General features: G+C 45.6%; 1 protein-coding gene across 3 annotated transcripts; it reads left to right on the top strand.

The window, feature by feature from the left end:
* Positions 1 to 233: 233 nt before the first annotated feature.
* On the top strand, positions 234 to 15685 carry LOC120620077 (transmembrane protein 265). Of its 3 annotated transcripts, XM_039884486.1 has the most exons (12): positions 234 to 1530; positions 4386 to 4651; positions 4790 to 4992; positions 6579 to 6748; positions 6898 to 7094; positions 7190 to 7304; positions 7512 to 7631; positions 8605 to 8799; positions 8946 to 9029; positions 9135 to 9270; positions 13754 to 13924; positions 15191 to 15685. In XM_039884486.1, exons 1-11 carry the CDS (start codon positions 487 to 489, stop codon positions 13867 to 13869), a joined length of 2646 nt encoding a protein of 881 aa, XP_039740420.1. In that variant the 5' UTR covers positions 234 to 486; the 3' UTR covers positions 13870 to 13924; positions 15191 to 15685. The 3 variants fall into 3 exon arrangements, with proteins under 3 accessions (XP_039740420.1, XP_039740421.1, XP_039740422.1); XM_039884487.1 differs by lacking the exons at positions 234 to 1530; positions 4386 to 4651; positions 4790 to 4992; ... (3 more) ...; positions 7512 to 7631; positions 8605 to 8799; XM_039884488.1 differs by lacking the exons at positions 234 to 1530; positions 4386 to 4651; positions 4790 to 4992; ... (5 more) ...; positions 8946 to 9029; positions 9135 to 9270 and adding an exon at positions 12022 to 12737.
* Positions 15686 to 17957: the final 2272 nt, after the last annotated feature.

The following is a 17957-nucleotide window of genomic DNA, read 5'->3' as shown; positions in this document are numbered from 1 at the left end:
GGGCTAACTCATCCTCTGTCTCCACAGCTTCAGCACCCGGAGCTGCACCCTTGACCATCTCTTCTTCTCTTCCTGTGCCATCCTCACTCCCTGGGCCAGCCTCTTCTCCAATGCCAGTTCCCAACTCCTCTCCCCTTGCTAGCCCTGTGTCATCTACAGTCTCAGTTCCAGTGTCATCTTCACTCCCCATCTCTGTTTCCACCACACTTCCCCCCACAGCCTCAGCTCCACTCCTGTCCCATCTCAGCCCCCTTACCTGTTTCGGCTTCAGGCCCAGCTCTATTGACCAATGTGACTCCAACACTGGCACCTGTTGTCTCAGCGGCTCCTGGACTTCCCTCTTTGGCACCAGCTGGGGCTTCCCCATCAGCATCAGCCTTGACTCTAGGTTTAGCCACAACTCCATCCCTCTCCCCATCTCAGGCACCTGGTCACCCTCTGTTATTGGCTCCAGCCTCTTCACATGTTCCAGGGTTGAACTCAGCCATGGCCCCAGCATGTTCACCCGTCCTGGTGCCAGCTTCCGCTCTGGCCAATTCTTTTCCGGCAGCACCAAATCCAGCTCCAGCTCAGGCTTCCCTTCTGGCTCCAGCACCTTCTGCATCTCAGGCTCTAGCCACCTCTCTGGCTCCCATGGCGGCTCCACAGACAGCAATCCTGGCTCCTCCAGCTCCTCCTCTGGCTCCTCTTCCAGTTCTGGCTCCATCGCCAGGTCCTACTCCTGTCCTGGCTCCATCGCAGACTCCGGTTCCAGTTCTGGCTTCATCATCTACCCCTGGAACTCCTTTAGCCTCAGCTTCTTCACTGGTGCCAGTCCCAACTCCTGTGTTGGCTCCATCATCAACTCAAACTATGGTACCAGCCCCGGTTCCATCACCTCTCCCGAGCTCAGCTTCTACACAGGCACTGGCCTTAGCCCCAGCTTTAGCATCCACTCTTGGCGGCTCATCTCCATCTCAGACACTTTCTTTGGGAACAGGGAACCCGCAGGGGCCCTTTCCAGCTCAGACATTGTCATTGACTCCAGCATCATCCCTAGTACCAGCTCCAGCCCAAACACTGTCTTTGGCACCAGGACCACCACTGGGTCCAACTCAGACGCTGTCTCTGGCTCCAGCACCCCCTCTGGCTCCTGCTTCTTCGATGGGCCCAACCCCAGCTCACACTCTGACTTTGGCTCCGGTGTCGTCATCTGCTTCACTCCTGGCCTCAGCTTCAGTGCAAACACTGACCTTGAGCCCTGCCCCAGTTCCAGTGCCCACCTTGGGCCCCGCTGCAGCTCAGACTCTGGCACTGGCCCCAGCCTCAACACAGGTCCCAGCTTCCCAGGCATCCTCCCTTGTGGTTTCCACATCTGGTGCCGCTCCCTTGCCTGTCACCATGGTATCCCGGCTGCCTGTTTCCAAGGATGAGCCTGAGACACTGACATTGCGCTCTGGTCCCCCCAGCCCTCCCTCCACTGCTACCTCGTTCAGTGGTCCCCGGCCTCGACGCCAGCCCCCACCACCACCTCGTTCCCCTTTCTATCTGGTAAGTTGTACTTCCTCAAAGGAGAGGGAACGGGAAGTTGAGTTTCTTAGGAGTGTTGGTAGAGTGGATGGAACAGAATAATGTCACTTTTATCTTGGTAAATTACAAAGCCTAGTTTTGTGGACCTAATACTTAAGTGCCATTGGACAGGTTCTTTTTCTTTTCTGGGCCTGTACTCTTATTTGTAAAATGGGAATAATAAATCATGTTCTACTTTTCTCAGGTAATTGGAGATCTAATAGGCTTTTAAAACTATTACTGATGTGCTTAAGGCCACCTTGTTACTATTGGTCTCCTTATTCTTCCTTTCTCTTTTGAGTTAGCGTTGGCATCTAATTGTCCCATTTTACAGATGAAGAGACTAGCCCGTTTCGTTATAAAGGTTTTACAACTTGTGAGAACAGATGTGCTGACTCCATTGCTTTTTCTTCTTCCCTACAAGAGGCAGTACTCAAAGACAGTTGCTAAAACCATTACCATCATCAAGTATTTGAACTTTTAAGGAAGAGATGACACCATGGAATACAGTTCCATAAAGATCATGCTTCTGACTTTGATGGTCACTTCTTACAGTTTTGGATTTTTTTACTTCTGTGGTGATGAAGTGGGCAATATAAAGAATTCTGTTCCCTATCCCTTTATTAGTTTTCTGGTAGCCATTTTTTTCATATTATAAATGTAGTCCTATATATACTTGGTTACATTAAACTCACTACTTAGATTCAAGTGAATAACCCAGGAACTAATTAAAAGAAAGATCTCGTGAGTTCCTCTAGGCTCTCTTGTCTTTTTCTCATTCTGTTACAGAGCTGCTTCTTATTCTTTGCCTCAGCCTTAGCCTTAGCCTCTCACCTTCCATCAGTGCCCTTGACTCAGCTTTTTGTCTTTTTCTAATGCTGCCAGGCTGGTCTGGCTTGTTGAAAGTAGAAGAGAGCCTAGATCCTAGGCCAACGGTGGCAGCCCGTGGTCTGCTAAATTTTGGTTGTTCCACTAGTAGGTAACAGCTTCTTAACACTTTTTTTCTTTAAACAGTTTGAAATTTAAATCACACACCGTACAGTTGACCCATTTAAAGTATGCAATTCAGTGGCTTTTAGTGTATTCACTTTTAGTGTATACAACCGTTACCATAGCCATATTTTAGAACATTTTTATGGCCCTAAAAAGAAATCTCACACTTTTAGCCATCATCTTGTAACTACTAATCTAGTTTTTTATAGATTTGCCTGTAAAGTCATATAATATATGGGCTTTTTTCACTTAGCTTAATATTTTTGAGGTTCATTCGTGTTATGGCGCATATCAGTACTTCATTTCTTTTTTATTGTCAAATCATCCATTGTATGGATATGCCACATTTTATATATCTATTCATCAGTTGATGGGGACAGTTGGATTATTTCTGCTTCTTGGCTGTTATGAATAATGCAGTTATGAACATAAGACTTTGTCTTTTCATGTTTTCAGTTATATTGGATGTATACCTAGGAATGGAATTGCTGGGCCATATGGTAACTATGTCTAACCATTTGAGGAACTGCCAAACTGGTTTCCAAAGTGGCCGTACCATTTTACGTTCCCACCAGCAGCCTGTAAGGGGTTCCAGGATCTTCACATCTTTGCCAACATTTGTTATTTGTCTTTTTGATTGTAACCATGCTAGTGCGTGTAAAGTGATATCGTGTTTTGATTTGCATTTTCCTGATGCCTGATGTTATTGAGCATCTTTTCAGTGCATTTTGGTCGTTTGTATATCTCTAAAGAAATGTCTCTGCAGATCCTTTGCCCTTTTTAATTGGGTTATTTTATTTTTATTATTGAATTGTAAGAGTTCTTTATGTATTCTGGACACAAGTCCCTTTTCAGATACATGATTTGCAAATATTTTGCTGCTACTTTTTGAGAGCTGACCTATATTGATTTCTCCCTCTGCTAGTATGCTTTCCTTTCTCCCTTAAATCATAAGGAGCTAAGAGGTCAAGCTTAAGGTAGCAGTCAGAAAGAGAGATTTAGAACACTGCTATTTTTAGGACCATCTCCTGGGGTCCAGTCTCTATTATTTGTCCATTCTAGTAAATATCAAGAGCCTACTTTATGCCAGTTACTGAACTAGATAACTGGGTGATTATAGTGAACAAGATCAGGTATGGTTCATATTATATGGGGCTTACAGTTTGGTGGGTAGAAGACATTAATCAAATACACAAATGTAAAACTGTAAGTGTGCTAAGGGCTAAAAAAAAATAATAATAATAATTTTTTTATAGCCTGTGATACTGGAAGCACAGAGATGGGAAAGGATTGGGTCAAAGTCATACAGATTTCCTGTCTGCGAGGGCACTCCTCTTTTCTCTCACAGGATGATGATAGTGTTCCCATCCCACCCCATTCCAGTCTAGTCCTGGGCAGAAACCTGCTGTAGATTTAATAAACCCCTCTGTATCCTGGTCAGTAATTTGAAGAAGGCTTTTAATAATTGTTTTGGATCTAGTCAAGAAGATAATTTAACTTGGATGTTCTGGAGTTAAATGTTACATAGGAAAATTCTCAAGGATCATCCATTCTATAAACTTGTTAGATATGTGGATCTTAATTTTAAAGAGTCAGGTATTTTGTTTTGGTACCATACAAGGGAAGATAAGTGTTCTTCTGCAGAGACGTTATCTCATTTAACATTGAAAGGAATAACTCCTTTCAATAACATTGAAAGGAAAAACTTAAAAAACTACTAAATTCATGGTATCTTTTTCAGTCTTGTGGTTGCCATAGATTATGTTTAATTCTGAGAGAAACTGTCAGGGGTTCTGTAAAGACACCGATTACTTTTTCAATTTTTTTCCCCCTGTTATTCCCAGGACTCTCTAGAGGAAAAACGGAAGCGACAGCGGTCTGAACGCCTGGAACGGATTTTTCAACTTAGTGAGGCTCATGGGGCCCTGGCACCCGTATATGGGACTGAAGTCCTGGATTTCTGTACCCTGCCCCAACCTATTGCCAGCCCCATCGGCCCTCGTTCTCCTCGTCCCAGCCACCCCACCTTTTGGACTTATACTGAGGCTGCCCGCCAGGCTGTACTGTTTTCCCAGCAACGACTAGACCAGCTGTCTGAAATCATTGAGAGGTTGGCAGGGCTAAGTGCAAATGGGAAGAGGGTCTTGGGCCTCTGAGTGAATGTAGTGGTTAGGGCTGGTGAAGGTTCTAACATCTGGGACCTTTCAGAGTTCCATCTTTTATACTGCTTGCCTTCTTCCTTTTGCAGGTTCATCTTTGTCATGCCTCCTGTGGAGGCACCTCCCCCTTCCCTACATGCCTGCCACCCACCTCCTTGGCTGGCCCCTCGTCAGGCAGCCTTCCAGGAGCAATTGGCCTGTGAGCTCTGGCCTCGGGCTCGTCCTTTGCACCGTATTGTGTGTAACATGCGCACCCAGTTCCCTGACTTGAGGCTTATCCAGTATGATTGTGGTGAGTTCATTTGCCAAAGAGGATCCCTTGACCTCTTTTCTGTCTTAATAGCAAGACTGTTATATCAGAGGGATGCTGTACATAAGGTCTCTGTGGGTTTTATTAAACAGACAGTTTTTTAGATTATGCGTATGGATAAGATGGAGAATTGTAGGCCTTATGATGGATTCTTGGCATTCATGAATTTGACTTTGATGAAAGTTGAAAATGTGTGCTAACTCATTCAATGATTATTTTGTGAACATCACTTTGATCATTTGGGATACAATGGCGAGCAAGATAGCACAGTGGTGGTGGTACAAGACTGTACAGTAAATAGCAAGTTTTGTTTTGGGAAAAGATAATCTTTTTGGTTAGAATCCTGTTAGAATGCATTTGTCTGCAAGTAACAGGAAACCTATCAACAGTGACATAAACCACAAGAGTCTTTATTATTTACTTAATAAGTAAGTCTGAGAATAGTGGTGTGTATGACTGGTTAGCTTAGTGGTGTCTTCATGGACCCGGGACCTTCCAGTCTCTCTGTTTTGATTTCGACTATTCTTAGCTTTTATCTTTTTTATTCTCATGGTTATTTCTTCATGGTCTTGAGATGGCTGCCATAATTCCAGGTAGCACACCAAATGCTCTAAGCAGGAAGCAAGGGGTTGAGAGAGAACACTTCTAGCAAGTCTTCTTTTCTGGGAAAGAAAGCTGCCCAGTTACTTTGCCTCACAACTCTTTGGCTCTAATTGGGCCATATGCCCATCCCTAGAGCAATCTTCAACAAAGAGAAATGGCTTATTTAGACCAATCATGATTCATCTTCAGGGATTGGGTTGAGGCTTGCCTTCCCTGGGATCAAGGGATCTTTGCCAGATGTCCACAATGTTAATTGGGTTCTGTTAACCAAGGATTTATCTTTTGGATAGTAGTGAATGGTTTCTGCCACAACTTTGCAGATTTTCTATAGTAACATGTTTTTGGAGATTTCCTGAATGTCTTAGACTATAAGAAAGTCATCGGAATTTTTATTAATATGTTTTTAATACGTATTTTAGTAAAGAAATAATTTTATAATATTTGAAATCGTTCAGAGTAGATGGAATGAAAGTCTTTTTTTAAGTGTTTCAGATCGACTTATCAAAAATATTATAGAAATTAATTATGTGTGTGATGAAAGGTTGAACTAGATAACCTAAGTTCCTGTCCCTGTGGTTCTGATCTAAGTGACCTTCAGTTCTTGTCTGTAAACCATGACATCAATGGATTTGTTGATGTCTGTCCTGTGAGTCTGTTCTGTCTTTCAGCTGGTGTACCTCAGTGTAGTACTTAAGGATCTTTTGCTCATACACATGAGGATTTCTTTTTTTCTCCTTGAGGGTCTGTGTTACCCTACCCCTGGTTAGAGAAGTTAAAGCCAAGACAGGAGCAGACGAAAGAGGGGAACCCTTAAGGGAAGAAAATGTATACAGATATTTTTGATATCCTAGGCTAATTGAAATTCAAGTCTAAAACTTTGTCTTTCAACTACATCCTTCCAGTACTAAGTGTTCCCCACATTCCAGTTTTAGCTAGTTCCCTGTACTCCTTCATTATCTCTTCAGGAAAGTTGCAAACGTTAGCAGTGCTGTTGCGACAGCTCAAGGCGGAGGGCCACCGGGTGCTCATATTCACTCAGATGACCCGAATGCTGGATGTATTGGAGCAGTTTCTCACCTACCATGGTCACCTCTACTTACGTCTGGATGGGTCTACTAGAGTTGAACAGAGACAGGTAATCCAGGCATCTGCAGCCCTTAGAGGCTCACCTCAGCTTCTGTCTTCTTTTTCTAGGCCTTGGGACCTCTTAGAAGGGGCCTCACTAAGCCTCGGGTCTATTTTTGGAAACATCTCCCAATGCTCTTTTTTTTTTTTCCCCTCTAGGCCTTGATGGAACGATTCAATGCAGACAAACGCATATTCTGCTTCATCCTTTCAACTCGGAGTGGGGGTGTGGGTGTGAACCTGACAGGAGCAGACACTGTTGTTTTTTATGACAGTGATTGGAATCCCACCATGGATGCTCAGGCCCAGGATCGCTGTCACCGAATTGGCCAGACTCGAGATGTTCATATCTATAGGTATTGCCTAGTCTCCTCTCACTTTACTTCTCCTTTGCCGATAGGGTTTTATTAATGTATTTGGCTGTTTACATGAAGTTTTCATCACCCCCTAGGCTTATCAGTGAACGAACAGTGGAGGAGAACATTCTAAAAAAGGCAAATCAGAAGAGAATGTTGGGAGACATGGCCATTGAGGGAGGCAACTTTACCACAGCCTATTTTAAACAGGTACTGATATCTTCCAGCCTATTCAGAATAGAGTTGTTAATCTGTAGGAATTACTCCTGCTTATTAAAGAGGATGCTTTAGCCTCTCCAGACCTGCCTCTTCAACTAGTGGTACCTCTGATACTTTTAAGGGCCATCAGCCCCATAGTTGTAGACCTGGGGTCAGCATTCCATTGATTTTTGACACTTCTTGCTGTTCTCTCCAAAGCAGACCATCCGAGAGCTATTTGACATGCCCCTGGAGGAGCCATCTGGCTCATCTATACCCTCTGTCCCTGAAGAGGAGGAAGAGACTGTGGCCAGCAAGCAGACCCACATCCTGGAACAGGTGAAAAAAGTGGACAATCCTTAGAGTAGGGCTAATGGTTACAGTGTTGTCTCTCAGCTTATTGAGCTTGTCACGGGGGAAAGAAGTGTTTCTGCTGCTTCCCAGATTACAGTTGGCCTTTGATAGTTGTGACTAGATTGCTTATTGGTTCACATGATTTCACAGAAAAAAGACAGATTTGAGGTTTTCATTTCTGACTTTGAATCTCAACACTGCTTCTTAAAAATTGTGTTTGTTAAGCCAAGTCTGTTTAATCTTCTGAGCCTTATTTTCCACTTTTCTGAAATGCTAATGAGAAGGAAGTAACTGAGGGTTAAATGGCATAGTGGATTAAGAAGTGCCTTGTACATGGTATATAACTCTTATTTTCCAAACATTGATGGACTCACTTGGAAAGCTTTTAAAAGGATTGATTCCTAAGCCCCCTCCTAAAATATACTAAATGATTTTTGGAGGCGAGGTCTGGGCGTTTGTAATTTTTTTAAGCTCTTCAGAAGTAGACAGATGTTTAGGAACTACAGATGAAGAGTAATATTGAGGTATTTTTCTCTACTAAGTGCCTTCTCCTGATTGCTGAGCCCTCTCTAGGCTACTTCCCTCAGTGACTTTGATGTAAGCTCTCTGCATATCCAACAGAAGAATAGCTGTGGTTAGTTTGTTGTCATGGGGCGTCTCAGAGCAAAAAATAATTATGGATTTTTTGTATTCGACTCTTTCTGCTTTTTAAAAGAGATCTAAGGTTGACTCTAACAGAAAGGAAATAGAGCAAGAGGTCTCTGAAATGGTCACTTTGTTCCTAGTGGGAGTCCTATTCATTCCCTTCTTTGTGGAGTAAAATTCATTCCCTTCTTTGTGGACCACTGTATTGCCTTGGTAACTTTGGGGGCCCAGAAAAGAGTTGAGTTCTGTTACAAACCTGATTTGGTGTAAACTTTGTTAATTCTTGTGGGTTTTCTTCCTCACACCTTTGCAGGCATTATGTCGGGCAGAGGATGAAGAAGATATCCGTGCAGCCACCCAGGCAAAGGCTGAACAGGTGGCTGAGCTTGCAGAATTCAATGAGAATGATGGGTTTCCTGCTGGTGAGGGAGAGGAGGCTAGTCGGCCTGGGGCTGAGGATGAGGAAATGTCCCGGGCTGAGCAAGAAATTGCTGCCCTTGTAGAACAGGTCAGTGTCGGACTCACTAGTTCATAACTTTATTCTCTATAACTCCTCTGAACACTGTGATCCTATTTTCCCTGGTAAAAATAATCAGGGATCATTGGCCCTGGGCACCAGGTCCCTATGTTTATCACCACTGATCCTCCCCACAGCTGACTCCTATTGAGCGCTATGCCATGAAATTCCTGGAAGCCTCACTGGAGGAGGTGAGCCGAGAGGAGCTCAAGCAGGCAGAAGTGAGTAGTTTGGAGGGGTGGGGATGGAAGTGGAAGGCTGCTTTCTATTCACTCACTGCCCTGCTTGCCTCTCTCTGACCATCCTGTGGGCCCTGTTGTTGGTAGGAGCAAGTGGAGGCTGCCCGCAAGGACCTGGACCAAGCCAAGGAAGAGGTGTTCCGCCTACCCCAAGAGGAGGAGGAGGGGCCAGGGGCTGGGGATGAGGTTTCCTGTGGGACTGCTGGAGGCAGCCACCGGCGCAGTAAGAAGGCCAAGGCCCCTGAAAGGCCAGGGACTCGTGTCAGTGAGCGTCTTCGTGGAGCCCGGGCTGAGACTCAAGGGGCAAACCACACTCCTGTCGCATCCAACCCTCATACCCATAGCACCTCCACTACCCCCCGCTGTAGCCCTGCCAGGGAGCGAGTTCCCAGGCCAGCGCCTAGGCCTCGACCCACTCCAGCTCCTGCTGTAATCCCTGTCCCTATCCCCTATTCGGCCCCAAATCCAATAACCATACTTCCTGTCCATATCTTGCCTTCTCCCCCACTTCCTCCACAGATTCCACCATCTTGTTCTTCTGCCTGCACACCTCCTCCTGCCTGTACCCCTCCACCAACTCATACCCCACCTCCAGCCCAAACCTCTCTCTTAACTCCTACCTCCCCTCTCCTGCTTGGTATACCTTCTGTGCCCGTCTCTCCACCCGTCACCAACCTTTCCTTGGGCTTGGGGCCTGAGGCAGAGCTGTGTACACAAGCATTGGCGTCCACCGAGCCACTGGAGTTGGCTGATACGGCCAGTTCTGAGACTTCCCCGCTTACTCTTGTGCCCCCTAAGGATCTGTTACCAGTTACTGTTGAGATCCTGCCTGTGTCAGAGAAGAACCTTTCTCTCACCTCTTCTGCATCTAGCCCAATCCTGGAGGCTGACAGCTTCCCTAATGATCGAGAGCAGGAGGTACCAGAGCCTGCTGAGGGGACCATCCTCACAGTGCTGCCTGATGGCGAGGAGGTGCCCCCGTGTCTGAGTGAGAACAATGAGCTGGAGCTCCCACCCTCAGCAGCATCTGATGAGCTACTTCCAGAGCCATTGGAGGCTGACAAGAACCCAGAAGAGCTAGTGGAGGCTCAGACCCCATCATCCAGCCCCGAGAAGCTACAGGAACTTGTTTCAGCTGAGGTCATAGCTCCATCAACCTCATCCTCAGCCACCTCCTCACCTGAGGGTCCTTCACCTGCCCGGCCCCCTCGGCGTCGCACCAGTGCTGATGTAGAAATTAGGGGTCAGGGAGCTGGTCGGCCAGGACAGCCTCCAGGCCCCAAAGTGCTTCGCAAGCTGCCAGGACGGCTAGTGACTGTGGTAGAGGAAAAGGAACTGGTGAGGCGGCGGCGACAGCAGCGGGGAACTGCCAGCACCCTAGTGCCTGGGGTCTCTGATACTGGTGCCAGCCCGGGAAGCCCATCTGCCCGCAGCATGTTGGGGCCAGAATCCTCGCCTCCCTCCAGTGGGCCCTGTGAAGCTGCTCCCCCATCCACACTGCCCACCCCATCCCAGCAGTCCTTCATAGCTCGCCGTCGCATTGAGCTGGGGGTGACTAGAGAGGGCAGCCCAGAAAATGGAGAAGGGGCACTGCTTTCCATCACCCCTCCTGCTGTGAAACGTCGGAGGGGAAGGCCCCCCAAGAAGAACAGGTCTCCAGCAGATGCTGGGCAAGGGGTGGATGAGGCACCTTCATCCACTTCTAAGGGAAAAACCAATGGGGCAGACCCAGTCTCTGGGGCTGAGACCCTTATTGTTGCGGAGCCTGTCGTGGGCCCCCAGCTTATTCCTGGGCCCCAGCCTCTTGGACCCCAGCCAATTCATAGACCCGAGTCCATCCTATCACCTGTGGAGAAAAGAAGGCGTGGGCGGCCTCCTAAAGCGCGAGATTTGCCCACTCCTGGGACCATTTCCTCTCCAGGGGATGGCAACTTAGAGAGCCGGACACAGCCACTCCCACTGCCACCACTCCCAGCCTGTCCCACTGCTACTGTCGCCAACACTGTCACCACTCTCACCATTTCAACATCCCCACCCAAGCGGAAGCGGGGCCGACCTCCCAAGAATCCACCATCACCTCGGCCCAGCCAGCTCCCTGTCTTGGACCGCGACATCACCTCTGTCCTTGAGAGCTGTGGATTGGGGAGGCGGCGGCAACCCCAGGGCCAGGGGGAGAGTGAGGGTAGTTCCTCTGATGAAGATGGAAGCCGCCCCCTCACCCGCCTGGCCCGCTTGCGCCTCGAAACAGAGGGAATGCGGGGACGGAAGAGTGAAGGGTCCATGGTGGTGGCTGTAATTCAGGATGACTTAGATTTAGCAGATGGTGGGCCAGGCGGCTTAGAATTGACACCTCCTTTGGTTACATTAGCTCCAAAACTGCGCTCAACCCGGCTGCGTCCAGGGTCTCTAGTCCCCCCACTAGAGACTGAAAAGGTGCCTCGCAAACGGGCAGGGGTCCCAGTTGGCAGGGGTTCTGGGCCGGCAAAGCGGGGCCGTCTACAGTCCCCAAGTCCCTTGGGGCCTGAGGGTTCAGTAGAGGAGTCTGAGGCTGAAGCCTCAGGTGAGGAGGAGGAAGGGGATGAGACCCCACGCCGCCGGCCTGGCCCTCACCGGCTTGGTGCAACTATCAACCAAGGGGACCAGCGCATCCTTCGCAGCAGTGCCCCTCCCCACCTAGCTGGCTCCACTATTAGTCACAGAGGCCGCAAGGCCAAGACGTGAGTGGGCTGCTCCTCCACCAAGGCTTTCTGCCATGGCCCCTCTTTTCCACGACCAGGCCTGACTCTGTTAACCACTACTTGAAGTCTTTGAGGGGGAAAGCCTCCAGGGAGACATAGGGGCCTTCCCCCTTCTTCCCACCAAAGTAGGGGGTAGGCAACTGGTTGTCATGGAAATGGGGCATTTCACATATTCCCTTCCCTTCCACACCACATGGCTGGGCAGTGTTAAGGGTGGCAAGATAGTCTCTGTCCCCACCCCCTTGTACTTGATTCCCCAGCTGTCAAAGCCCCCCATCCTTAGGGGAAGGAGGAGGGGGTTCTCTACAATGAGTTTTTTTTTTCTTTTTCTTTTTTTAAGAAGAAAAAATAATAAACTTAGTTTCTGTATGAGCATCTGCGTAAGGAGGCTTCTGATTTTCTGGTCTGGTGGAGGGTTGGGTGGGAACTTGGGCATCATTCTCTCTTGCTCTTGACAAGGCCCTGGTACCTCCTTTCTAACGCAGTGCTATATATCTTTGAGGCAGAGATCTCCACCCAAGAAGAGAGAAGATTTGGCAAATCTGATCTGATAGGGTTCTTTTCCCCAAAGTTTTAGTTTTCACTCACTCAGACTCACTTCTCTCTTCCCTTCTATTCTCTTAGTTCCTAGACTTTCCCTCAGAGCGCTCTGATGCCTTAGACTTTTCCCTGCTTTTATTTTTTTGCTCAGGTGCTTCCACTCCTTTTCCATAAGGCAGGCATGCTAGCTACCTTCAGTTGCTCCCATTCTTTTTCCCTCCCCTCCATCTAGCCAAACTGGTTTGAGTCAGCCCCACCCCCATCTGAGCTGGGGTTCTTCAGGTGGTGACTGGCCACCCAGCCCCACCCTTGGGCTTGGCTTGGGGCACTTGAGTCAGCTCCATCTCTACCCAAGCCAAATCAAACCTGAGGCAGAAGCCGAAACTCACAGTCTCTCAAGACCTATAGCCAGGTAAGAGCCCCTATTCATTTTTACATTTTCTCTGATCTCAACTACCCGGATCTTCTCCTTGTATTCTCTCCCAATGTTCATATCTACCTCATCTGAGTTCGTTCTTCATACCCACTTCTGCAGCTTTGTGGCACATACCATTCTTTGCTTATCTTGCCTTTTTCACTCTCTATCCCTCGTTGCTTGTGTTCAGAGAACTGCAAATGGTTCCATTTTGTCTAGGATATAGGGGAATAGTTAGAGATGGTAGAGGAAAGGTGGTTGGGTGCCAGGGCTCAGAAGTCCTGAGAAATAGGGAGCTAAATGATTAAATGGGGCATCATTTATGCAGGTTTCTGTGTGGGTTATGAGGTCACACAGACTCAGTATTAATCTGATTATGCCATTTGGCCTGGGTGAAAATGGAAAGAGGAGGTGGCAGGGAATCAGCATAATGAAGAAGACCCCAATTTGGAGTGGTAAGGTCTCTGGTGTTCAGTTTCTTCAACTATAAAGAGCTTAGATGGGTACTTTTCTCCTTGCTCCCATCCCCAGAACTTTTCACATGAAACTGCCTCTTTGCTTGAAGTAGAGTTCAGGGCATAGGGTGCCATTTTCTGATTCCTCTTTAATATTCAAGGGCAGTTTGAGGAACTTAAGGGAATTTTAGGGCTGTTTGAAATATGATTTAAAATTAGACTCGGGATAGTCTTAATATTCCTTACAGCTGTTGAGATTCTGTGTTATGTTCAGTGTTCACCTGTCGTTTCTTTTCTCCCCACTTGTCAGGATAGTAATACAGATAATGTGTTGACACTGGCTTGCCATTAAAGACTTGGAAAGGCTGAGGAAAAAGGATTCCAACCACACATTTCCTTTCTTGGTCTATGAGTCACTAGAGGAATTTCCCAGTAAGGCAGCATTCTTGAGAGTCAAGCTAGGCCATGAAGACATCATCAGAGAGGGGTGGAGTCTGAGCAAGCCAGGCCAAGGGCTTAGTGTTGGGCTTAAAAGTACCTTGACTATATCGCCCACAGGTGATGGAGGACAAGGAGAAGGCAGTGGAGATCTTGGTGAGCAATACAGAAGCAGCTCGTTCTCCATCCCCCATTCGCTGCTGCAGGCTCCGCCTCCGCTACTTGGCAGCTACTAGCATTATCTGTGGCTGCTCTTGCCTGGGAGTCATGGCCCTTGTGTTTGCCATCAAGGTGAGGAATGCAGTTCCTATGGGAGCAGGGTGGGTGGGTGTAGTAAGGCGATTGTTTTGTATATCTGATCTATCTACATTGATCAAACAAACAATTACTAAGCACCTGTCAGAGCTTGGCATTGAGCCCGGTGTGAGAAATAAGAATAAGACATGGTTTCTGCCGTCAAAGGGCCCACAGTCTAATGAAAGATGGCTGTGAAAATGGGTAATTAATAGAATGCAGCTCATCAGTACTATGATAGACACAAGGTATTCTGGGAGCTAGGGAGGATATATGTGTGTGTGATAACTTGTGTATGGTAGAGTAGGTGACAGGAAAGGCAAGTTGGTGAGGTGACAGGAAAATAGCCTTAAAAGGTGGTGATAAGGCATTCCATATAAAGGGATCAGTGTGTACAATGGCCTGGACTATGAATTCAGCATGATTAGACCAGTGAGGAATAGTGAGAAATTAAGCCAGAGAATCCAGATTCCTAAGAGCATCCCATGCTTAGGAGTTTCAACTTTATTTTGAAAATACTGGGAAGTCATTTAAGGTTTTTTGTAGAGGAGAGTGACATAGTCAGATTTGTGTTTCAGTAAGAACCCCTCTCAAGGCTTATGTGGAGAATGAATTGGTAGAGGAGAGACTGGAGGCAGCTGAGCAATAATGAGAGCAATCCCTAGGAGTCCAGAAGAAGCTATAAGGTTTTTTGAGAGGGTTTCACGTTTAAAATACCTAACAGAAACTGCACATGTACCTTTTGAAAAGCTACATAGGCTAACTTAAATATGCTGGAATTTTCTCAACCGTAGTTGTATTTTAACAATCAGAAACTATTCCTGTCATAAACTTCTGGATTTCATTAGAGCAAAATCATAAAAAGAATTCTTAATAATGAAAAAGATGGGACCTATTAGGTTAATGAGAATGGGGTGTTGTTTGACTAAACACGAGTGACATACCCTGAGATTGTTCACTGTTTCTTGCCAAGAATTCCAAATTTGGAATGAATCAGGTGAGTAGAAAAGGATAGGGAATCAAAGAATTGAAAAGTACTTTCCCATGTGTGATCTTGTGAGCTAACAATGTCCACCTTGAAAAGCAGACAGAGCAGAATGGATAACTTTGCAGATGAGGCATGAGAAATAGAAACTGGAAAGGGAGGTAGAGGATTTGGGTGTGAGGTTTTGAGCCATAACAAGGATAGAGGATTGGAGTCGGGTAATGGGCACTTTGGGACCGAAGCAGGGGCAAAACCTAACCAAAAACCTGCCCCCACAGGCGGAAGAGCGGCATAAGGCAGGCCGATCCGAGGAGGCAGTGCACTGGGGGGCCCGGGCCCAGAGGTTCATCCTGGCCAGCTTTGCCGTCTGGTTTGCTGTCCTCATTCTGGGCCCCCTGCTTCTGTGGCTGCTCTCTTATGCCATCGCCCAGGCTGAGTGACCCCAGGTGACCTCTGCTGAGAGTCAGCCGGGACATCCTGGATCTTGCAATGCAACATTGCTAGGGTCTTGTGCCAGCAGTGGTCCTTCCTGGCTGGAAGGATGGTGCCTCTCTCAAAAGGCTTTGGAAGAGCTCTTCTAGCCTTTTGCAAAAGGAGGCAGCAGCTGAGACTGATGAGGAGATTTCAATCTGCTCTGTTCTTTCAGTGCCCACCATTCCCTGTTCTCTGCAACGTACCCCATCCTAGGGACCTCTACCCAGAGGTGGGGTTGAAGACCAGGCCTGATTTTATCATAATTTGTTTTGTAATAAAAATCTTTTTTAGTGGTGAAACGCTGTTCCTGTCTAATTGTTTTTCCCCTGCTTTCCCTGGGACCTTGGTGAGAGCCAGAGTGGACATCTGACTGATGGCAAAAGTTGGCATCTTCCCTTACCTAGTTGCTCTATGTGAAAGGCAGATTTTTTTTTTTCCTTCTTGAAGTATTCCTTCTTGGAAAGACCCCAGCTTCTCACACATGAACAGAGACCCTCAGGCCAGAGAGCAGCAGCAGCAGCTATTATCTATTGAGTGCTTGCTGTATTCCAGGCTGTGTCCTAAACACCTTATATTTCTTAACTCCTTCAGTCCTCACAACCATTCAATAATAGGCACCATTGTTCTCATTTTATAGTTGAGGAAACGGGCACAGATTATCTAAGCTAGTTAAGTCCCAGACAGTTTGGTTTCAGATTTGAGGAGCAAAAGGGGTGGATACAACAACCATCAGCCTCTGTATGGAGACTTCTATGATTATAACGAATTATCATATCCTTTAACTTGGGCCTCATGATAATATTTTAAAGATTTTTATAATGACATTTATCACACATACAGGAAAATAGCCAAAACAAATTCACAGCTTAATAATTTCACACAAAGCGAACATATGAAAAACCACCATTCAGTCAGGTAATTCAACATTACTAGCACTCCAAAGCCTCTGTTATATCCTTTCTAATCACTACTTCCTTTTTCCTCACAGGTAACCACCATTCTGACCTCTAACAGTATAGTTTAGTTTTGCCTGCATTTGAACATTATATAAATGGATTCATATGTATTCTTTTTATGTCTGGCTTCTTTTACTTAACATTGTGAGATTCATCAATATTTGATGTAGCTGTAGTTTTCATTACTATATAGTGTTTCATTGTATGAATATATTGCAATTTATCCATTTTATATTGGTGGACTTTTTAGATGTTTCCATTTGGGGGATATTATGAATCCTGCTATGGACATTCTTGTACATTTCTCTTGGAGTACATGTGCCCTGAGAATGGAATTTTGGAGCTATTTCACCATAATTCAGAGACCAGCAGAGCACCTAGAAGAATTAGAGATATGGCACACTGGAGAGAGAAGATTAAAGGGAAGGCGAGGCATATGATAGTTGTCTTCAGTGTTTCAAAGTGCTCCCAGAAGGAAAAATGAAAAGAATCCATTGTTGGTCCTAGAGTTTAAAATTACAACAAGAGGTGGAAGCCATATATAGGGCAGTGGTTCTCAACCTTGGTTTCAACAGTGGAGCCACCTAGGGAGCCCTAAAACATTTATGCCTGGGCTATTTATTTCTAGAGATTCTGATTTAATTTGTGTGAGGTGCTGCCTGGTCAACAGGATAATTCATTCTAGAGAGATATTTACAGAAACTTTTTTAAAGCTAGTATTTGATGAATTCGTAACTTCAGTTTACTAGAAGAGAATATATCGCATTCCCCCAAACTGATTAAATGAGGTCTTGTTAATTTTTAACTATTTTGAAAAAAATTTCAAGCCAACAGAACAATAAAAGAACTTGTGTACTCTTTACCTAGATTTATAATTTTTACTATTTCCCCAGATTTGCTTTCTACCTTTCTAAATACACATATTGTTCTTGCTGAACCATTGGTAAATTGAAGGCCCTTTGTTCCTAAATACTTCATGATCTCCTAAGAACAAGGATATTCCCTCACATAACTATAGTACAGTTATGATTCAGAGAAGTTAACATCGATGTATGTCATATATAGTCCATATTCAAATTTGTCCCAATAACATCCTTTAACAATTTCTGCTTTTTAAGGTTCAGTGTGGGAACATTTACTGCATTTAGTCATCTCTCTTCAGTCTTCAATTTTTAGTATGTCCTCATCCTTTTTTGTTTGTTTGTCTTTCATGCCATTTTTAAGGGCAGGCCAGTTTGTAGAATGTCCTCAATTTGGGTTGTATGTCTTCAGTACATCACATCAAGAGGTAGGTATATGATGCCAGTTTGCCCTCTTATTGGTAGTAGTAACACTGACAGCTTGGTTAAGGTAGTATCTATCAGATTTATGCAAGGTAATGATACCTTTTTTCTTTCATAATTAAAAAATAATTTGTATAAATATCCTGTTTCTCAGCAAATTTTCACCAATAATTTTAATGCCATTTGCCCAAGTCAATTATGAGGCTCACAAAATGTTGATGTTTTAAGTTTATCATCCTACATTTATCAGTTGGCATTCTATGAATAAGGTCTTTTTCTCCATTATTTACAATTTTTAGTTGTCCATATTGTCTCAGATTGGTTTTTTAGTT

The sequence above is a fragment of the Pteropus medius genome, unplaced genomic scaffold (assembly GCF_902729225.1).
Source record: "Pteropus medius unplaced genomic scaffold, Ma_sr-lr_union100, whole genome shotgun sequence".
Taxonomy (NCBI): Eukaryota; Metazoa; Chordata; class Mammalia; order Chiroptera; family Pteropodidae; genus Pteropus; species Pteropus medius.
This window is presented reverse-complemented; position numbering and strand designations above follow the sequence as displayed.